This window comes from Melanerpes formicivorus, unplaced genomic scaffold, assembly GCF_026170545.1.
Source record: "Melanerpes formicivorus ecotype bairdi unplaced genomic scaffold, bMelFor1.0.p_v2 SCAF_8, whole genome shotgun sequence".
In the NCBI taxonomy this organism is placed as follows: Eukaryota; Metazoa; Chordata; class Aves; order Piciformes; family Picidae; genus Melanerpes; species Melanerpes formicivorus.
The window spans coordinates 662,524-683,504 of NW_027142360.1; the positions used below are offsets into that span (position 1 = coordinate 662,524).

General features: G+C 48.9%; 1 protein-coding gene across 7 annotated transcripts in view; it reads left to right on the forward strand.

Annotated features, from left to right (window-relative positions):
- IQSEC3 (IQ motif and Sec7 domain ArfGEF 3) overlaps positions 1-20,981 on the forward strand; it is a 132,770-nt gene that overhangs the window by 66,397 nt on the left and 45,392 nt on the right. For 6 of the 7 annotated variants that reach the window (XR_010987770.1, XR_010987771.1, XM_068141769.1 and 3 more), the window contains exon 2: positions 2,041-2,121. Coding sequence is in view for 5 of the 7 variants with exons in the window: in XM_068141769.1 (XP_067997870.1) it covers positions 2,041-2,121 (81 nt within the window). In the remaining 2 variants the exon portion in view is untranslated. Of the gene's footprint in view, positions 1-2,040; positions 2,122-16,263; positions 16,346-20,981 lie in introns of those variants that run through there. The other variant, XM_068141774.1, reaches the window with a different exon arrangement.

A 20,981-nucleotide genomic window follows, 5' to 3' on the forward strand; every position in this document is an offset into this window, starting at 1 on the left:
GTGCTACCTATGACACCTCAAGGATCTCTCTGGAGGGATCTTAGAAGGATCTCATTCTTGGAGGTGCTGAGCAGCTCTCACTCGGCTCCTGTGATAAGTGCCCAACACCCCTGAACAGCAGACTCCTCACAAGTGTTTCAAGTCACTCAGGATTGGTGAGCAGTTGTGAGAGTTTGATCCTGGCTTTCTTGTTTGGGGTGAATTCTTTTGCCTCTCTTTTCTAATGAGCACATTTTCAGCCTTTTGTTTTTCTGTTCTGCTCAGGTTGTCAGTGTGGTGGTTGAGGCTATGTCCTGACTCTGGATTCCTCCAGAGTGCCAGGGGGTACAAGGAGCTGAACAATGCAGCCCAGTGGGGTGACTCAGAAAATTAGGTTATCCCATTCATAGAATAGAATAGAATAGAATAGAATAGAATAGAATAGAATAGAATAGAATAGAATTAACCAGGTTGGACAAGAGCTTTGAGATCATCCAGTCCAACCTATCACCCAACACCATCTAATCAACTAAACCATGGCACCAATTGCCACATCCAGTCTCTTCCTAAACACCTCCAGTGATGGTGACTCCACCACCTCCCTGGGCAGCACATTCCAATGGCCAATCTCTCTGTGAAGAACTTCTTCCTAACATCCAGCCTAAACCTTTATTAGAATAAACCTTTATTAGAATAAACCAAACCAGGTTGGAAGAGACCTTCAAGATCATCGTGTCCAACCCATCAACCAATCCAACCCACCCAAACAGCTAACCCATGGCACCAAGCACCCCATCAAGTCTCCTCCTGAACACCTTCAATGACAGCGACTCCACCACCTCCCCGGGCAGCCCATTCCATAGTGCAATCACTCTTTCTGTATAGAACTTCTTCCTAACATCCAACCTGAACCTCCCCTGGCGCAGCCTGAGACTGTGTCCTCTTGTGCTGGTGCTGCTTGCCTGGGAGAAGAGACCAACCTGCATCTCCCCTTTTAGAAGGGAATGGCACAAGCTGTCCCTTCCCCTGCTCCCTCACTCTCCCCCTTCCCAGCCTGCTCCCTTAGCTTTGCTATGCGGCCTGGCTGGGCCTGGATTGGAGCTGGCAAGCTAAATGTTAATCTGTATCACTGGGGTTGGGTATGGGGGGTGGGGGTGGTAAGGGGTAGAGAGGCATTGGCAGGGGGGGGATGGATTTGAGGCCTGGGGTTTTGTCCTTGTTTGGAGAGAGGTTGTATGAAGCTTTAGCCTGAGGAGGTATTTTGCAGGACCATGGCCATGGTGGAGTATGAAGCTTTGTGTGTTTTGTCTGCTTTGCACTGTAACATGTAGTTATGAATAGCATTTGCAGTTAAACTTTCCATCCTGTCCTGTCCTGTGAGGAGTGCTTTTCTTTAACTCCTTTGAGAAGGGTTGAAGAGCTCCGTCTCGCTCCTTAAACACAGACAGCTGTTACGGTTTTGCTTTGCCTTGCTGTGATCTCTTCTTGTCATGATCTCAGCCCCATGCTGGTGCTTGTCCTGTCAGCTTTTCTGCTTCTCTCTCTGGTCATGCCCAGTGCTGCTGTGCTGAAGCCATTTCTGTGCTCTGGAGAGGTTCCAGGAGAAATGCCTACAGAGCTGGTTTAGCCACTCAACACAAGGACAACTTCTTTGCCCTGTGATGAGCAGGATACATAGCTAAGGAAACACATCTCAAGAGATGTTTCTGTCATAAAAGAAATAAAAGTCAGAGGCAGGCAAAACTGATGTTCATGAGATGTGTAGGATCGGGAGACAGACACTGATAAAAGGAAAACTTTTTATTTGGATGCTTTTGCCCTGTTCTTTACAGCTTGACAGCAGAGCAGGAGAGATAAGGTAGGGAACAGTATTGTCACTCCCTCCTCTCCTGCTCCCCATCCCATGGAAGTGCAAAACATTCATGTAATAGCTAGATTTATCTTTCAGCTCCACTGTGAAGCACTGTTCCCTTGGACTAGCCCTGAGGAGGGAATGCTCCCCTGAGTTTTCTGCTGAGTGAGCTGAACACTCACCTGCTGTTGTGTTCTTTTTTCTTACAGGAATGAAACTGTTTTACACCAGTTCTGTTGCCCAGCAGCTGATGCAGAGCAGAAGCCTTCATCTCCAGACTCCTCACCAAGGTGGGAAATTGCTGCCAGCAAGACCTTTTCTTTTCCATTCCCTGTTTCCTTACCATCCCTCACTAACCTTCCTGCCTCAGACAAAACTCAAGTGTTGTACACACCCATGCTCCTCCGTGCTCTCTTCTGCCCTGTTTTGCCCGCACTGCTGTCCCTCTCTTTTGCCTCCCAGGGATTATTGTTCCTGCTGTTGTGTGATTGCTCACAAACCCTCTCTGACCTTCACTCACACACATGCATGCACCTCCTTACCCATCTGCTTCACTTCAACACCGACATGCTTTGATCCTCTCCTTCTACTTGCTTATTTCCCATTACAAGGTGCCTGGGCACACAGCACTGTAGCCCCATAGCCTGTAAGCTACAGCAAAAATCACCAAACCATCTCAGGGCTCTGTCTCACCCCTGGAGACAGGCTGGGGTGTGCAGTTTCACACACATTGCAGTGGTCTGAACTAGCCAGGGAAGGAGAGGTACAGACAGGCACTCTTAACTGTTTCCAGCTTACGTCCAGTGCAGCCAGGTGTGGGCACAGCAGCAGTTGTCACAGTGCTGCCTCACTGGTGAGGGACATCAGTGCCACAGGGGCCAAGCAGCTTCAAAAACACTTGGGGTGCACATACTTCACACACCTGCCACGCTTGGCCTTGTCCCTCTGTTCTTGCCATCTCCTCTCACAACTTACAGCTCCTTCACCTCACAGACCTACTCCTTTTTCTCACGCCTCATCATCCTTCTGTCAGCAGCAAAGGGCTTTCTCTTTTAAAGCGGCCCTCATCACCTTCTAGGCTCTTACACCTGACCCTTGGCATGTGTCTACAAAGGGCTCTGGGCAGAGCTGTGCAGCTGAGCTGCAGTAGTGAGGCCACAGCGTTTGTAAAGCTGTTTCCATTTGCCCTGCTCACTGCAGCTGACTGTGGTTTCTGTGTTCCTTCAAGTGTGAGCCCTGGACAGCTATGAAGAGGGCAGAGTGTGTGTCCATGGGAATGTTCTAAAGCACGGTCCAGCCACACCTCAAGTCAGGGTAAAGAAGCAGAACCCTTCCTCATTCTGCTGTATGAGGATGGAAATATTAACCTTCAGGATAGCTGTGTTGAGGGCTTCCAAGCATTGGTAAAGTTTGCCTGACAGCCCTGTGGCTGCGGGCATGGTGCAGTCTACAGCTGCACCTCAGTGGCAGGTGAAGAGATAGTGGCAAGGAAGGAGGCAGCAGAGGTTTCTGTGGTAGGAGCAGCCATCTCCCCCACGCTTCTGGAGAGGGAGAGCTTTATGTGCTCTGCTTTGTCTGAGTCAAGGCTCAGTTTTGCCATAGTGTTTGATCATTGTACCCTGATCCTTGACCCTGCCCCATTCCTGCCCCAGCCTCCATCTTATTGCTATCAGTTTCTAGCATTTTCTTATCCTACAAGGCTGTCACTTCTACGGTGTTTTATGCTCTAGGGTCCTTCTTGTCATGACCTTTGTCAGGCCTTCCTTACGTCCTAGTGACTCCCAAAGGCCCTGCCCACTCCTCGAGCCTAAGCATGTCTGCTGTTCTTGTGCTGAGTACCACCAAATTCCCCACCAGAGGTCTGGGCAGGAAATTCAGTATCACAGTATCACTTAGGTTGGAAAGGACCTCGAGGATCATCGAGTCCAACCTATCAACACAGACCCCATGACTAGACCATGGCACCAAGTGCCACGTCCAATCTCCCCTTGAACGCCTCCAGGGTCGATGACTCAACCACCTCCCTGGGCAACCCATTCCAATGCCGAATGACTCGCTCGGTGAAGAACTTCCTCCTCACCTCGAGTCTGAACCTCCCCTGAAGAATAATTGAACAACTTGTGTTGGTTTGGCCCTGGCTGGGAGCCAGATGCACACACAGACCCCCACCCCCTGCTGACATCATATGGAATAGTCCTTTGGTCAGCCTGGGTCCCCTCCCAAGATCCCCAGCCTACTGCTGGAGGCATACAGCCTTGGTGCTGTGTGAGCACTGCTCAGCAGCGTCCAAAACACCACTGTGTCATCAACACCTTTCCAGCTACCAAGACAAAGATGTTGTGGGGAGAATTAACTCCACCTCAGCCAAACCCAACACACAGCTTTGGCAAATTGTATCCAAAGCTGAGTCTGAGCTGGGAAGGTGAGATGTGGGGAACAAATGCCCATAGCATGTTGTAGCTGGACTTCTGCTTAACTTAAGGGGCTTCCCCCACTGATGCATACCTGTCCGTTTTTGTAGCTCATCCCAGCTCTGCACACACAAGGCTCTCCCTTTCCTCTCCATGTCTAATGCCCCCAGACCTTGATAACAGCCCTGAATCTCTCTGTGTATGCCACAGCATTCTGTGTAGAGATAGAGATGACTATTTGAAAGGGAGAAACAGGCACACACAATCTTTGCTGTTTGAAACAAAGCAGCTTTTACATTCCTTCTGTTTGTGGCTGTCTCAGGTGAGAATAGCATCCCTGCTTCCCACACTGTGCCAGAAGAAAGGCAGAGCACATGCAGGGCTATTAAACTCACTGGTAAGCTTTATGCTGGCCAGAAAACACCTAACCTCCTCCAGGTCCTGTAGTCATCCATGGGTTTCCTACAGGTATGAAGTTACACAGACAGTGCAGTGAGGGGGAAAAAATGGCAGAGAGGGAAAAACACAGGGGCACTGCGGAGCATATGTCCATAGCTGATGGCTGTTCTGGAGTGCTGCAATACATTGCTGGTAGCTCATCAGATCACTTACAGAGCCTGTCACCCTGCTCAGATCAGAAACTGGCTTCCCATTGAACCAGGGCAGAATAAAAGTCAGTCAAGACTGAAATATGTGGGTCAGAGAGCCTCAATAGGCAATCGGCTCCTGGGTGAGCCAGGCATATCCCTAAATAAGCTCATCAGGCTCCTGATGAGAGAGCCTGGGCCACAGGGGCTCCCTGTGCAGCTCTCCTGAGCCCCACTGAATGGACAACCATTCAGAAGTGATGCTGTGGTGAATGTGATAAACCAGTTAGGGTTCATTCTGTCCTTTCCCCCTCCATGATCAGACGTTTCCCTAAATGAGATAAATCCTGTCAGAACCGATGCCACTAATAACCATCAGCCGTCTAGTTTTAATTAGTTTGCTTCATTAATGTCCCAGCTCCTCTCTGTGCAGCAGATTAAATAATGTACTTGCAGCTCATTTACACAACCCCCCAAACTGCAGGGCTGAGCTGCAATCCTTTAATTAAGCAGCCTGGCTGATCCCTGCCGCTGCCTTGGCTCATCAGTCTAAGCTGATTAAAGAAAATGGGGACTAATAAAGAGCATAAACAGGGAAGTGACTCTCGCCTCTGCAAGGGGCTTGCAGACTCCAGTGGTGATTGCCTACCTTCTCTACCAGAAAACCTGCCTCAGCCCACATCCACTCCCTTGTGGGCCCTGCTGGAATGGTCCTGCCTCCAGCAGAAGCCCAGCCTTATCTTGTAGGGTGGAGAATCTTTGGTACGCTGAGGGAGTGTGGGCAGCAGGAGGGTGACACAGCAGGGAAGGTGAAGATAGAGAGGGGCATCAAGGAAGTAAGAGTAACTGCCTGACTTGAGGAGAGAGCCTAGAGTACAGCTCAAGTGTGGGGCAGAAGGAGAAGGAAACACAGGGCATAACAGCAGAAGATTGGCTGTTAACAACAGCCTGCAACAAGAATGTGTTTCTGCCTTCAGTTTGTGGTGGTCATTGTCCTTGTGTGGTCTTCACTAATGGTTGTCCCTCAAGATTTCTGACTCTTTCTTTGCTACCTGTCCAGCTTTGAGTTCACCTGGGTGGGAACACTCAAGAGATTCCAACTGGATGAGGTGGTTGTGATCGTTCCTGTCTGTGTTGCTCTGCTGTGCTTCACAGGCTGCAATGAGTAGTGCCAGACCCCCTCTCCTCCAGCATTTGAGCTCCTTGTGGGGCATTACAGCTCTGTGAGTTTGGCAATGTGTTGCACCAGCAGTCAGCAAGACTGGGAGATGGATTCAATCTCTGAATCTGTCCCCAGGAAGCTCAGAGGCATAGTACAGTATGAGGGGATGGCAGCATCAGGCAGATGCCTGTTGCTAAACTCTTAGGGCTTCCCCATTTCAAGGTGCAGTGTAAACCCCAGACATGAACCAGCATTGTCTCTGCTGGACTTGCACACCTCTGGCTTATGACCATAACCCATATGCAGGTTGGGCTTCCACAGGGAATACCAAAGATAAGTAGAGGGGGATGGGGAGGCTCTGTGGATGGCAGCAAGAGCTAACCCTGCACCTTTACCGAGGTGCTTACTGCACTCAGGTGCAGCCAAACCCAAATGCACTTTTTTCCCCCTTTCTTTCTTTTTGGCTTCTGCCAGTTAACAACAGGGATTCATTCTAGGGTTTTGAATAGCCTGGTAATTGCATTTCCCATTTCTTCCAGTCTCACACAGTGGAGACAGGCATCCCAGAACAATGGCCTTAAAATGTGTCCAGCAGCATCCCACCTGTAGCAGGACTGCACACCATTTTCCTTTGTGTGAGGTAATAGGGCTGAGATGAGAAAGGTTTGTTTCCATCAGAGTGATGAGGGGCAGTGATGGAATCACAGCTGAGGGGAACAGCATATTCAACCAGTTGCCTTTCACAGGCCTTTTGGAGCCTGCCTGTGGTGCTCAATGGGAAATCAGTAGCAAATCACCTCTGCTCCAGTGATGAGAGAGCACCTGGGGCAGGTCCACTTTGGCAGTGGACATGGGGATAGCACTTGAGGGCTGAAGGATCACGTCACAAAGGAGGGTGAATGGAATCCAGGTACATTTGTATGTCAGAGAGCTCTTTGGGAAGGGAGGATTTTCCACCTGTGTTTGTGGGGAAAAGAAGGTCCTTCCTATCTGGAAGACGTGCAGTCGAGACCTGACTGGCAAAGGAGATGAAGAATCTGCCCAGGAAGAGGAGAAGTTGTGCATCTGAACTGAATCTTTCAGAAGATCTTGGGTGTGTACTGAACAGAAGGCCTGGGGTCTGAAACACCTGTGCAAACATCTATGGGAAAGCTGGGCAAGCTCTTCTCATGCTCGCCCATAGCATTTGCTCCCTTTCTGGTAGGGAGAATGCTGCTTAGGTCAGGGTGGAAACACTGTTACTGTAACTGGCAAGTGCTGACTTCATGATTGCAGATTGTAGCTGAATATAGTCTGAGACTTCAAACAGTTGTGCACTCAGTTCAGGTGCTGCTGGATTAGTTACTGGCACGGGCTGGTTCCTGCCTGCCATCACAGCAGTGATCAGAAGCAGTGTGACCCATGGGCTGCATCTCCAAGCCAGCCAGTGAGGTTCCCTCTTGCCTTCAGAGTGGACATTAGCAAATACTTTTTTTCCCCAACAAGAGTGGTCAGGCCTTGGAATGTGCTGCCCAGGGAGGTGGTGGAGTCACCAACCCTGGGTGTGTTTAAGGTGGTTTGGATGTGGTGCCTGGGGCTATGGTTTAGGGGTGACCCTTGCAGAGCAGGGTTCTGGGTTGGACTTGGTGATCTTGAGGGTCTTTTCCAACCTGAATGTTTCTGTGATTCTGTGATTCTACCTCTGTCCTGACTTACCAAAGCAATCCAATAACAATGTGTGTTCTTGCTGGAAGGGGCCCTTTGTACTTCTCATTCTGTTGTTGATGTGGGAGGGTGAAAAGTGGATGGATGGATTTTGGACAGTTCTTTGAGATCAAACCTTCAAATACCTTCCTTCCCACCTCTCTGAGATGCATGAGAGGGTGTCACACCCCAAGCAGCACATGGTGACCCCCCCCCAGATTTTCTTTCATTTATTTCTGGAGGTCAGCTGTCTCTGACTCCTCCTCTCTTTACCCCAGTGTGCTGTTTCTATCAAGCATGCATTTGTTCTTTGTCCTGTGACTTTGTCAAGCTGGAAAGCACTGGCACAAAACAGCCATGGGTATTATCCACCACAGTCACACTACCCTGTGCCTCCTGGACTCCTCAGTGCTGTAGCCCAGGAGCATCTCTCTTCCCAGCACAGTTCTCCTTTTGCCTGTGGGTCAGTCTGTGCCCTTGGACACTTAGATCTTCCTGAGAAATCCACAAGGCTTTGTTTGGATAAGGAATGCAGCAGCCCTTAAGGCTGAGGCCCATGGAGTTGATGAGAACTGAACTGCTGTCTAGTTCTCCTTTTAGATACCACTGAAGCAGCTTGATAAAAAACAGGTGGACCCTGATGATTTTCCACCAGCATCCATCATTCCTGAAGCATTGCAGAAATCAGCTGAGCTCCCTAACATTTTGCCTTAATTTGTGACAAGTTGACTTTGCCTGACAGGAAGAGTGCTGATCTGGTTCAGGGAATGGGAAGTTAGGTTTTCCAGTTTAGGATTGCTGGCAGACTGTTGGATATATAACCTGGAGGCCAGTGCCTTCTCTCGGCTCAGAGGTACTCAGTGGCTCTAGCCCAGGTGTGAAGACACATCATAATGATTTTAGTCAGTGTCCAACCAGATCTGTAACCTACCATGCAAAACAGCATAACAGCTCTGAATAATTGGCACCCGGCTGGCAGTGTCAAATACAAGCTTCTGCAGCTAGTGGACAATGCAGGCTTTGATTCACCTCTGCTACAGGCTGAGGGAGCTGGGGGTGTTCAGCCTGGAGAAGGAAGGCTCCAGGGAGACCTAATAGCAGCCTGCCAGTACCTGAAGGGGGCTACAGGAAGGCTGCAGAGAGACTGTTTGCAAAGGCCTGCAGGGACAGGACCAGGGGCAATGGCTTCAGACTAGAGCAGAGCAGATTGAGATTGGATGTGAGGAACAAGTTCTGCACCATGAGGGTGGGGGAACACTGGAACAGGCTGCCCAGGGAAGTGGTTGGGGCCCCTTCCCTGGAGATATTCAAGGTGAGGCTGGAGAGGGCTCTGGGCAGCTTGATCTAGTTGGGGCTGTCCCTGCTGAGTGCAGAGGGGCTTGGAGTGGATGAGCTTTGGAGGTCCCTTCCAGCCCATTCTGTGATTCTGTGACTCATAACAGAGAGCACTCCAGGTCAGGCTTACAGCACCTGGACATGCCAGTGCAAAGCAAGCCTCTGTGCCATGGCCTGTGCCTTGTGTGCTCCAAGGACAAATGACTCTATATACAAAGCTCTTCAATCCAGCTTCTTTCATTCATGTTAAGGGCCTCCATTGTTTTTGAAAACCCACAGGAGAAGTTTGTGCAGCATTTCTGCTTTGTTAGCCATCCTGGTTATGCTTCTTTTCTCATCTGTTTTCCTTATTGAGGTCACAGGCATGAAGAGAGGATTTTTTTCTGCTTCTTAACAGCTCATCTGCTTCTTCTTTCATCCCTGCAGACTTAATAATCCTATCCAAGGTACTATGATTGGACATTGTGGGGATACAGCACACGGGCAGGGATGTGTCAGCAAAGTTCACATAAACATTCCCCAGACTCACAGTGGTCAGAATTTTGCTCTTAGTCTGACACAGAGTGGTGGGTGAGGAGTAATGTCTAGGCTCAGATCTGAGCTCTCCCTCAACTCAGGAGGGAGCAGATCCCTCACGTTTTGTGGGTATTCTGTACGGTCAAGACTAGCAGCTTGAGTCGCTTTGCAGGAGCCTAGGCCCAGAGCACAAAGGGATTTGCTGGATGTAGATGTGGGGGAAACACCTGCAATTAGAATGAAAACTGTTAGGGAACATCCTTAACATCATAGTTACCTACGACCTTGGGAATCTCTTGCCTTGGGAATCTCTTTCAGGGAGGTATAGTTGGTGACTCTTCCGCTGCTCTGACCTGGGAGGAATGGCTCTTTCTGGAAGCATCCAAGGAAACAGCAGCTGAGTTCCAAGTGCGGTGTTTCAGCCCTCTGAAGGAGATCCTCCTGAACACTTTGGCACTGTCTTCCTCCTTGGCCGTTTCTCTGCTCATCTCCAGCAGCTGGTGCAGCCACTTCCAGGCAAGTGTGAAGAACATGAGAGTAAGGAAATAAAGTAAGGAACAGATAGACTCTTCCGTGGGAAAAAGATCTCTAGCAGAAGCTAGAGCCTTCCTGTCACGTTGATTGCTTGCTTTGCCTCTGTCAACACCTTTCTTCAGAAGGGAAGAAGAAGGCAAGAGAGAGGCACCGAAGAAAACCTGTCTGAAGTATCCTCTTTCAAAGCTGCAAAGGTGCCCATCAGACACATGTTGTCTGACAGCCTGAGGCTGTATCCAGCTGTTGCCTGGCCAAGGTTCTTCCAAACCTTCCTTTCCCCCTTTCACTTCTGTTGCTTGCATGGGTCCTGCCCTAGAGGAGCTCAGAGCTGAACTCATGTCCTCTTCTCCCACATCTGACAGCTCTTGCCATTTCTTGGGCCACAGCAGCAGTAATGATGGTGAAAAAGAATTGGTCACAGCAAACCTTACAGTTTTGGGAGCCACTTCCCACAGCTATGGAGATCAGTTAGTTGCTTTCATGCTGGATGATGCATTCATGGCTTACAGAGGATCCTCATGGTCTGGCTCCTGTGTTTCAAAGAATTCCTTGCCTGTAGCATAGTCACATTTTGGTACCAGTGGAATGCAACAAAACCACCTGCTGTACCCCAGGCTCCTGTGTGGTAGCACCACAGAAACACAGAACAGCTTTGCAAATAGTCCTTTATCTGGCACTGGAGAGCAGACACAGATGCTGATAAAGTAACAGCACATAGACTGTGGGGGAGCTTAAACCATTCATTTTAATCCTCTGCTGGTATCATCTGTCCTGATCTGCATCAGCCAAGATGCACCCACCCCCAAAACTGGGCCCTTCCAGATCCTTTGTACACTGAAGCACCCCCTGTCCACACCATGGCTTACAAGGCAGTGACAGGTAAGGTGAAGAGATGGATGAAAGGGCTGATGAAGAAGAGAGGCAGACTCACCCCAACAAAGATAGCTGTGCTACTCCAACAGAATGATTGGCAAGTGTGCTATGTGGAGAAGGAGAATGATGGGAGAGAGGGATCAGGAAAAGCAGGCAGTTAAAAAACTGTCTCAAGGAAAGAAGAAACTGGCAAGAGCAAGAACACGTGAAGAGGAGATAAATGAGCAGGTCCCTTGGCTGGAATGTTCATGCCAGCATTCTTAGGCAGCCACAGCAAGGAGTCTGTGGCCTTTTGCTACACGTTTCCTTGTCATGTGCTGCCAACCCAAAGGCCTTTTGCCTGTGCTCTGCCACACCAACTGCTCTGCAGTTTCATCTTCTGACCACCCCCGTGGGGCAGGCTTTGTGCCCAAACACAATAAGCTCTCCTTTTGGAAGAAACATGTTTGTGCTCCACATTCCTTCTGCTGCATGTGGCCCTGGCAGCCTTTCACACACACCAGGAAGAGTATCCTGAGGAGCCTGAGATGCTGAAGAGAAGCATACTGTACAACTGCTCAGGTCACTCTATTTGGGCTCTGCAAACACCTAGTTAGCTTAGGGAGAGGATTTAAGAAGGTTGGGCTATTTTGGGGCCTGTCAACTGGGCTGTTCAAGGGCTGCAGCAGAGCCAGTGACCATTCTGTCTGCTGTGAGGAAACCCCATCCTGAAGAAAAGCATCAGGACAGAACCAGGAGCTGAGCTGAGGGATATTTTGCTTTTGAAACTGAGGACTTTGACTCTGGCCACACCATTTGGAACAGTGATCTACTAACTGTTAATCACCTCTGTTTGGCACCTTGGTTCTTTGCATGCACAGATTGTACCCACTGGGAGCTGTGCTTGCCTGGTGACCAGAGCCACGTGTCACCTTCATCCTGCCCCACACTGTTACCTTGCTGCTTGCCTATAAACAGGTCATGGTGCTGCTGTTACTGCCTGTGTGTCAGGATTGAGAGCAGCCTCTCTCATTTCATCTGTTGGGGAGAGAAAGTGGGTACAGCCTGCCCTGTGTGCACATTGCTGCTACTCTTCCACACGTCTTCCAGTATGACAGATGCCTGTGATGTCCTGAATACACTGATGTGAGAGTGGTAGGTCAGGCTGCACAAGAATAGGTAGTGCAGAATGGCACTGTGAAAAGCATTGCTGTGCTGTCACAGGATCACAGGATCAGAGGATGTTAGGGGTTGGAAGGGACCTCTGGTGATCTTCCAGTCCAACCCCATGCCAGAGCAGGACCATAGAATCCAGCACAGCTCACACAGGAACACATCCAGACAGGGATGGAAAGGCTCCAGAGAAGGAGACTCCACAACCTCTCTGGGCAGCCTGCTCCAGGGCTCTGGGACCCTTATAGTAAAGTTCTTCCTCATGTTGAGGTGGAACTTCCTGTGCTGCAGTTTCAATCCATTGCCCCTTGTCCTATCCCAGGGCACAAGTGAGCAGAGGCTGTTCCTGTCCCTTCCTTCCTGACCCCAGCCCTCAGCTATTGATAGACACTGATCAGATCCTTCTCAGCCTTCTCCTCTCCAGACTAAACAGCCCCAGGGCTCTCAGCCTCTCTTCACAACACAGCTGGCTCTGATAAGCAGATTGTCTTAAAATGCAGCATTTGGGGCTAGATCCTCCACTGACCTTGGTGCAGTCCCCTGGCATAATGCTGTTTAGCACCAGCCATAGTTCTGCTCAACAACACATCAGGCTTGGTTGTGTCAAGGCAGACTCCTGTGTTTCTTAATGATATGCCCCCAAAGGCTCATGTCTGGGTAAGAAGTATAGGAATGAGAATCGTTTTCATTCATCACAGGCCAGAAAAGTTCAAGTGGCCCTACGGGAACAGGAGCTTGTATGACCAAATGTGTAAGCTGCCAAGTTATCCTGTTTCCCAAATGGGAATGAAGACAGTTGAAAAGGGGAGTAAGACCTCAGGGAAGAGAAGTGACATGAAGTGGATCAGAGTGTGAGTGAAGCAGCACTAACAAAATAGGTTAGAATTTGGGAAAGTAGAGCTTTGTGCCTGCCGTGTCAGGCTGTGGGGGTGGTCACCAGCTTGGGGAAGGAGGAAGCAATGCTAACCATGCTGTTTCTGTCTCGGTCTTCAGGCACAGGCCAACCCAAAACCCTGGATCTGAAAGCTCTGGCAAAGTTAAAAGCTGATTCATATCTGATTTCCTTAGCTGAGGAATGGTGTTTGGACTGTTTGTATTGAGGATGCTGCTTTGCTATCTTGAGGAGGATCTCCTTGCTTTGACACAAGCCTTCTACCTGGCTTCAGTTACCACAGGAGATAAAATGGCTGAGATTTGTGAGAAGAGAAACAAAACTGATCTGGGTTACACAAGGATCTTTCTGTGAAGCACTTCACTCACTGCCTTCAGAAATCTGCTACCCTGTTCCCTTAGGAAGGAACCCAGGGTGCAGTCCAACCTAGGCTCTATCGCAACAGGTGGAAAGACTACCACAGAAGCCCCTGCCCAGGTCTATAAATGCCAAGAGCTGCATTTTTCACCCAGGTCACGTGGAGCTGGAATAGGAGAGCAAGGGGCTGAGGGGATGTGCAAAGTTCCCTTGCCGTGTGGAGGCTCTGTGGCTTCCCAGCCCTGAATTCATCTCTTCCAAGCACTGAGATTCTCTCTTCTGCCTGACTGCACCGCAGGCTTTTGTCATCAAATCTGGTGATGCTCAAACCTGCCTCAGGGACCAGGAGCCCAGAGATCTGAGTTGAAGTGGCAGCAAGGCTGCTGCTGAGAAGCAAAGTTTCTCTTTTGGGGGTGCTGAGTGGGCAGTTACACTAATGCAGGATGCCAGCTGTTTCTTCCCTCTGTAAAAGGTCGTGTTTACCAAACATTGCAGAGGCAAGAGAGGGCTGGGGTTAAAGTAATTAAACCCTGTGGAGCAGGCCCTCCCTGTGCCTGTGCTGTCCACTTGGCACTTCCCACACCTCAGTGTCAAGCACAGGCTGTGGGACCTCCTAGCCTAACCTGCAGACACAGCACAGCAACCAGCCTAGGGTGTCAAGCATGGATGTGTGATGAGCATCTGAGGAAGCCTCCGTAGTTCCTAAGCTAAGCCATGTGTTCCTGAAGCTGGTGAAGCAGGAGGCATGGCTGGGGGTGGAGGAAGAAAGAGAGGGCTGCTAGACAAGTAACCCCAGTGTCACTCTAAGATTTCACGCAGACATGTGGGGGCTGTGGCAGCCACACCATCCAGCAGAGCCAGCCTTGCCCAGGGAGGTGGTGGAAGCCTCGTCCCTGGAGGTTTTTAAGGCCAGGCTGGATGTGGCTCTGGGCAACCTGCTGTAGTGTGAGGTGTCCCAGCCCATGGCAGGGGGGGTTGGAACTGGATGATCCTTGAGGTCCCTTCCAACCCTGACAATTCTTTGATTCTATGATTCTATAAACCCAGCTTCTCATATGGTGGGAGTGCCTTAGCTGTTCCAGGTCACCCTCTGGAAGAAGCCTGTTTATCTCCATGAAAAAGTAGAGATCCCAGTCCTCAGGTGACTGAGGTTAGTCATGCATGGTCAGGGCATGGGGTGCATCAGAAAAGTTCAGCTCCTGTAGTGCAGTTGTGTAGCAACACACTACAAGCAAGGTGGGAACTGCACAGCACCTGGGGCTCCTGTCTGAACACCAAAACCAAAGAGGAGGCCCTGGCTTTGGTGTGTTGGACCCTGTGGGGCTTGAGGCATTTGCTAGTGTTATTACATTTTCTGTCTGCTTGATGTATGTCTCACTAAAACCACTTCAAACAATGCTGAGGAGATGTTACCTGCTTCAGTCTGTGCTACAGGATGTTAAATTTAATTGGTTTCCAATATATCTACTGTGCTGTACTGTCAAATCCGTGTGTGCCAGCCCTTTTATGAAACAAGCAGTATATTCTGGGCTGGGTAATGAACTTGGCTAATTATCATTAATTCCTCCTGGGTAAAACTAGTGTGAGAAGATGGCTTGATGCCACTGCTATGCAAGGTGTTCTGTGAATGCAGACAGAATCAGAACCTTGTTCCTATATTTATCTGTGTTGGGGGAGACTGTCTGAGGAAGCTGCAGCTCGGCTGGCAGGGGATGATTTGCCAAGATCAAGTTCCAAGTTCCCTGCTTCTCTGGCAAGAGAGACTTTTGCTTTCCCTCATTTTCAGCATGCTCCCAGAGACCATTGCCTCCAAATCTCCCTGAGACCTAACTTGAAAGCAAATTGGAAGTGATTGTTTTGCTCTTGGCTCCCCAGCATGTCAGAAAGCTCCGAGCCCTGAGAAATCTCATCACAGATCACCAAGTCTGTCTCAGCCATTTCTTTCCTTGAGTTCTGGTCAGCCCATTCACATATTTGAGTGTCCTCAGGGCATGCTGAAATGAAGCCAACTGAAAATGCACTTGAGACACTGCTAATTGGGCAATCCATTCTTATTGTTTTTTTAATTCTCTGAGCAGGGAGAGGAGAGAGGACAGAGGAAAAGCTCAAATGTCTTAAGACAGAGGGAGCACAGGTCCTTGCCGACGCACAGCTTGCACTCTGTTCTCTCGGCATTAGCTGGTGACCTCTTCGTAGAATCTTCCATGTGGCACTTTGCAAGGGTTTTTTACTCTGACATCTCTGAAGCTTTGAAGCCTTGTGTGGCTCTCAGGCCATGACAACACTAATCACAGCAGAACACAACCACCAAGAGATCCTCACAAGGGACTCTGTGAGGTGGGTTCATTCATTTCTGTGGTCCTTCACAGCTAGGCTGTGTAGTCCTTGCCTCAGTTACAGGTCACAACCCCGCACCCTGATCATGAGTACCATGAAGATGTTTGGTAAGTTATACATGGCAAACAGCATTGTGGTCTCTCCTGGAGTGACACAGGGACAGAAAAAGGAGGTGAGATCAGCTTCTGTAGTACTTTTGTAACACCTCACACCCATAGCTTCCTCCTGTCTAATTAGGTAGATCTTTTTGCACAGCCACCATCCTCTTCTTGATGAGTGAGAGCTGCCTTGATTTCTTACACTGTCTGTGAGAACAGGAGCTCTCCTGGCCCTAGCTCCCTGTTTAGTCACTTGGCTACCCTGTAAATGCCTATCTGGTTCCAACATTTGCCAGCAGGGCAATGGAATGCAATGTCTGGAGCATCCAACTTCACATCACCATGGTCCAGCTCCACAGCTGGGTGACAGAAGCACAGATCCTTGCCAAGCTGCAAACGCATTTCCAGCAGGAAGGATGTGGTGAAGAGTTTACACAGAACTGTACTATCCTGGTGCTGCAGGAACTGAAAAGCAGTGGAATCTCTCCCAGGACAGGGTGTGGTGCCAACTGGTCTGCACAGAGTGGGGGAGAAGAGGCTGCCAGCAAGGCATGGATGGACTTCCTGAGTTTGATAAGTTAGTATCACTGATTTGGACTTTAGGCTTTTGAAGTAACAGGAAGGAATAAAACAGGAAGCAAAAAAATTCCCTCTACCTAATACCATTTTCCCTCTACCTAATACCATTTTCCCTCTACCATCTCCCTACATCCATCCCTTAGTGTGCTCCATACAGAAAAAGCTCTGGGAGAGCTGCACCCAGAAGCCAAATATCAGAAGCCCAACTTACCCACACTACAACAAAAATCTGTGGGTGCCCAGCTGGACTGTCCCAGTGAGAGCTTGTTCACATCCTACTTTCTTGAAGCAAACATTAGAATTCATCCCAGAACCCTGATATCCCTGTTCTGAAATTCAGCCCTGAGTCAGAGTGTCTGCAGGCAGCTCCCCTGTTAACAAACCTGGGTTCTGTCTGCGGCGTGCACGTGCAAGCGAGCAGTGCAAAAGCAGCAGGCCATATGTGAGACATCAGAGATGCTTTCCAGAGAGGATGGAATCCCTCTGTAACAATGACTGAGCCAGTTGCTGTGGGTCATAAAAGTCATGTAGGAGCAGCTAAGAAAAACAGCAAGATGATTTTGCTTTTCTGACTGATTGCAAGTGATGTACTTTCATGTTACAACTTCCAATGAAACAGAATGCAAAGGCAGTGGGAACCTTCCCTACCTGATTGCATGGCTAGCAGAAAAATACCTCATTCATCATGCAAGAGTAGCTTTAAATACTGTGAGAGATGGCGGGGTGTGATACTTTAGGCCATCAAGTAAAGAACACTGATCACAGTTGGAACTGCAGGGGTGATGCTGAGGTGTACAACTAAATTAACCTAGTTGGAGTTTGGCCAGGACATTGGGATTCACACCTTAGACTCTGCATGGCACTTTGCAGAGTGGTTAGAAAAATGTTCTCATCCAAGCAATATTATTGTGCACTAGCTCCATTCCTTTCCTTCCCATCCCACAGCCAGGGAGGCTGATTGCTCACTGGCCCAGAGCAAGGAAGTGGATCTCCATGGTTCTCAGAGAGGCCTTCCATTCTGCAGTGTCTGTCCTTGCCCTCCTGTTGGGGTGTGTTTGTTACTGTGATTACAACAGCTCCTGAGCCTGTGCTTACCAACAAAATCTGTGCTCTACCAGTGCCAATCAATGTGCCACTCAGGACAGCGGGGAAAGATCAGAATCCTTAAGTCTATATTTCACTCCAGCATCAGTTCTGATCTTTAGCAGTGCGTTTTGTCTCTCATGTGGGGGCTTCATCAGTGGCTGCTGCTGGCCAACAGAGTACAGGACTCCCTGCAACACTTCAAGCTCAGATCCAGGAAAGGACTACATCTGGGAGAAACCCAGGGTGGTAAGCAGCACCATAGGGCTCTAGTGCTGGCATTCAGGCTGCTAAGCAAACACTGTCTTTGGCCCTTTCCCCATCACTTCTAAGTCACTGAAATTTAGCAGCTGGAGCTGGTTTGCTCTTGCCCAAAGGCTTCTTGAGATTTCCTTGCCACTATGTAAAAGTAGTTCATCCATATTTTGTTTTATTTTTTTCCCCACAAAAGACCATGAAGAAACCATTCCCACTTTGAGTATTTGCTGTTGCTTTCTGAAGAGCACAACGGCCAAACCAGCAGGGGGTTATGAAGCTGATATTTAGCATAAAAACATCTAGCTGAGAAATGCCTTTGAGTGCTTGTGTGGAATCTGATTTTGCTCTGACCGAGTTTTGACCCTCAGAAAGTGCTCTGCATAATCACAATCCATTCTGCATGGGTGTGTTCCCTGGGCTCAGAGAGTGCTTGGGGAAGGAATACCTGCACCTGTGGTTAGCTTATGTCCTTATCCTACCACAGCTTCTTCAGGGGCTTCAATTATGCAGCATGAGTGGGAGTGCTGAGCTCAGCGGTGCTTCTCTCACGCCTGTGGCTGAATGTGTGCACTTAGTGCTTGCAATCTTAGGGCTCCCTTGAGTCTTGAGGAATAGCCTAAATACTGAAGGAGGTTAAAAGGGGATTCTGAGCATTTTGTGTTGGTCCAATGCCATCTCCCTCACTGGCCAAGGTGAAATTCAGGTCCTAGGGTACCTAGGGTCAGATGCAGCCCAGTTATAAATGGGTAGGTCCATGGAGACAGGTTCAAGGTCAAGCTGGGGTGTCAGTCATTCTGCGGTTCAGAGCCCAAAGGGGAAGTGTGTGGCAGAGATGGATAACAGCAGTCTCACTGCAGCAGAGACTGACTGCTCTGGGCTGGGCTGAAAAGGGGCAACTGTGAAGGAGATATTTGTGCAGGCCCTAAGTCTATTAAGCCATTAAGGTCTATTAGTGCTCTAAGGGTCCTGGCAAGGCTTTCCAGAGAGCCTGGGGAATCTTCATGCCTAGAGATATTCGAGAGTTGACTGGAGAATGCCTAGATAAACCTTAGCAGTCTTTGAAAATGGCCCTACTCTGATCAGAGAGTTGGACTAGAGACCTTCAGCCTTCCCTCCTAGTTCAGGTTATTTAGTGATTCTACAGGCCTGCTGGTTGTTCTATGTTAGCAGTGCACACAGGATATCAGGTCACCCACTCAAACTCTAAGCTGTGTGACAGAAAGCCAAGCAGGTGCCATACACTAGAGGTGGTATACACCTACAGCCCTGCAGAGCAACAACCCCAGGTGCTGCAAACTTGTGCACACACTTCACATTCTACCATGAGCAAGCAGTGGAGGTCCTCAGCAAAACAGTGCCAAACATATGTGTGAGTGTGTAGAGGGCCATAAGGTCAGGGAGTATTTCCTGGCATCTGTAGTCCAGTCATGCTCCAAGGGAAGTCAGCTAGCTCTCTAGTCTGCTGCCTTGGGCCCTGATCTGCCCAAGAAGATCTGGATAGCACACTGTGCACTGTGGTCTTGATTCAGCAGAGCAGTTTGGGGGTGTGTGTCTTGCTGGATCCAAGTTCATGCATCTAGCTGAAACTGCTTCGTAGGGCACACTCCAGTTCCCACTGAAATACTGCAATGAAAACATGATCAAATCCACGCTCCATGGTCATCCCCTGAGCTGAGGATAACAATTACAGCTCCACTGCTGCCAGTAAAAATGTTACAGAGAGAGCTATCAGGGTGGAGTCTTTTGTTAATGTCTCCTGCAGTGTGGATGGATATAGGACAGCAGAAGTTAAAAATGCTTTACACACACAGCTTTGGGCTTAGAAAAAAAGTATTTGTTACATAACATCAGGAAGAGAATAAGGAAAGGTTCCATAAGGTATGCAACCTAAAAGGAGAGTTCTATGCCTCGTGCTAATGGGGGCATTTCCTGCTTGCTGAGTATGCAGATGTGTCATGTCACTGTGCTCTGGTAAAGTGGATTGTACAGCATTGCTGTACTGGCTTCTTCTGCAGAGGGATATTTAAGTCTCTCTGGTGACTACAAGCATGTGTCTATAAGAAGGAATATCCACCTTTAAATACTTTATCTATTTTAGTTCTGGAGGTGTGGTACTGTCTGTGGCTCATCAAAATTCGGAGCCCTTTTATTAACAGTGGGAATATTTCTGAATTTGGTTGTGAAATGTGCTGAACAGAGGAGCTGCAAATGGAGAGGATAAACTCCCTGTTAAAGTACCAGAAAATATGCAAAAGTGCTCTGGGGCTCAGGAGGCAAAGTCTGTTTACAGACTTGTGCTCTTAAGTACAGACAGCACTTTGGAAAATGAGAAACGCTTCTGTGTAATTTGGGCACCACAGAAAAGCTTATTTAATGTCCCTGATTTCACTCTGACATCAACACCAATCATAAAATGATTTGTTATCTAGATGAAAGCAGAACTAGTCATATGAGGAATGAATCCAAGAGGAAGAAATGTGATTCAGAAGTGAATTCAATGATTTAATGGGGTTTAAACATGGGAGGCAGTACCCATCCTCGGTTCCAGTGGAATGAAGGGCATTGGTTCTGTAGTAAATATTCTCACACAATCACAGACTGTTAGGGGCTGGAAGGGACCTCAAAAGCTCATCCAGTCCAACCCCCCTGCCAGAGCAGGAGCACCTAGAGCAGGTCACACAGGAACACATCCAGGTGGGTTTTGAATACCTCCAGAGTAAACATTGCAAGGAGACTAAGGTAACAGCAAACACTCTTATGGTTCAAACAGTGCCCCAGAGTACCAACATTTTGTTTCAAATTGGATGATTTTGGAAAGTATTTATTAGGAGAGCTCAAGGACAGACCTTCTCAGCACTTCAGTGGGTCAGACACCTGCTATCCCCATCCTGTCTGGAGCAATCTGGCAGCTCTCTTAAGTGGGCACTGTTGCCAGGTCCTGGCTTCACACATTTCCTGTAGAGGCTGACAGGAGAAAAAAGAGTTTTCCTTTATGGACAAGGTCTCAGTGGCACAGCAATCTATAGGCTTCTTTCATGGGATCTCTGCAGTCTGATGTGGCTGTGTTGCAGACATGCTCTGAAGAGCCAGAAGCTCAGGGCCTGCTGGCTCTGTTGCATCTTTACACTCGCAGCTCTTCAAGAGTTCCTCTGGAAACTGCAACATCCAGCTGCCCCTGCCCTATTCCCATGTCCCTAGAAAAACTAGATGCTTGGAATCCAGGCTCTGTTTGAGGTGAGGCTCTGGGATGCACAGGGAGATGCTGAGCACTAGGCAGTGAAGGCACAGGGATG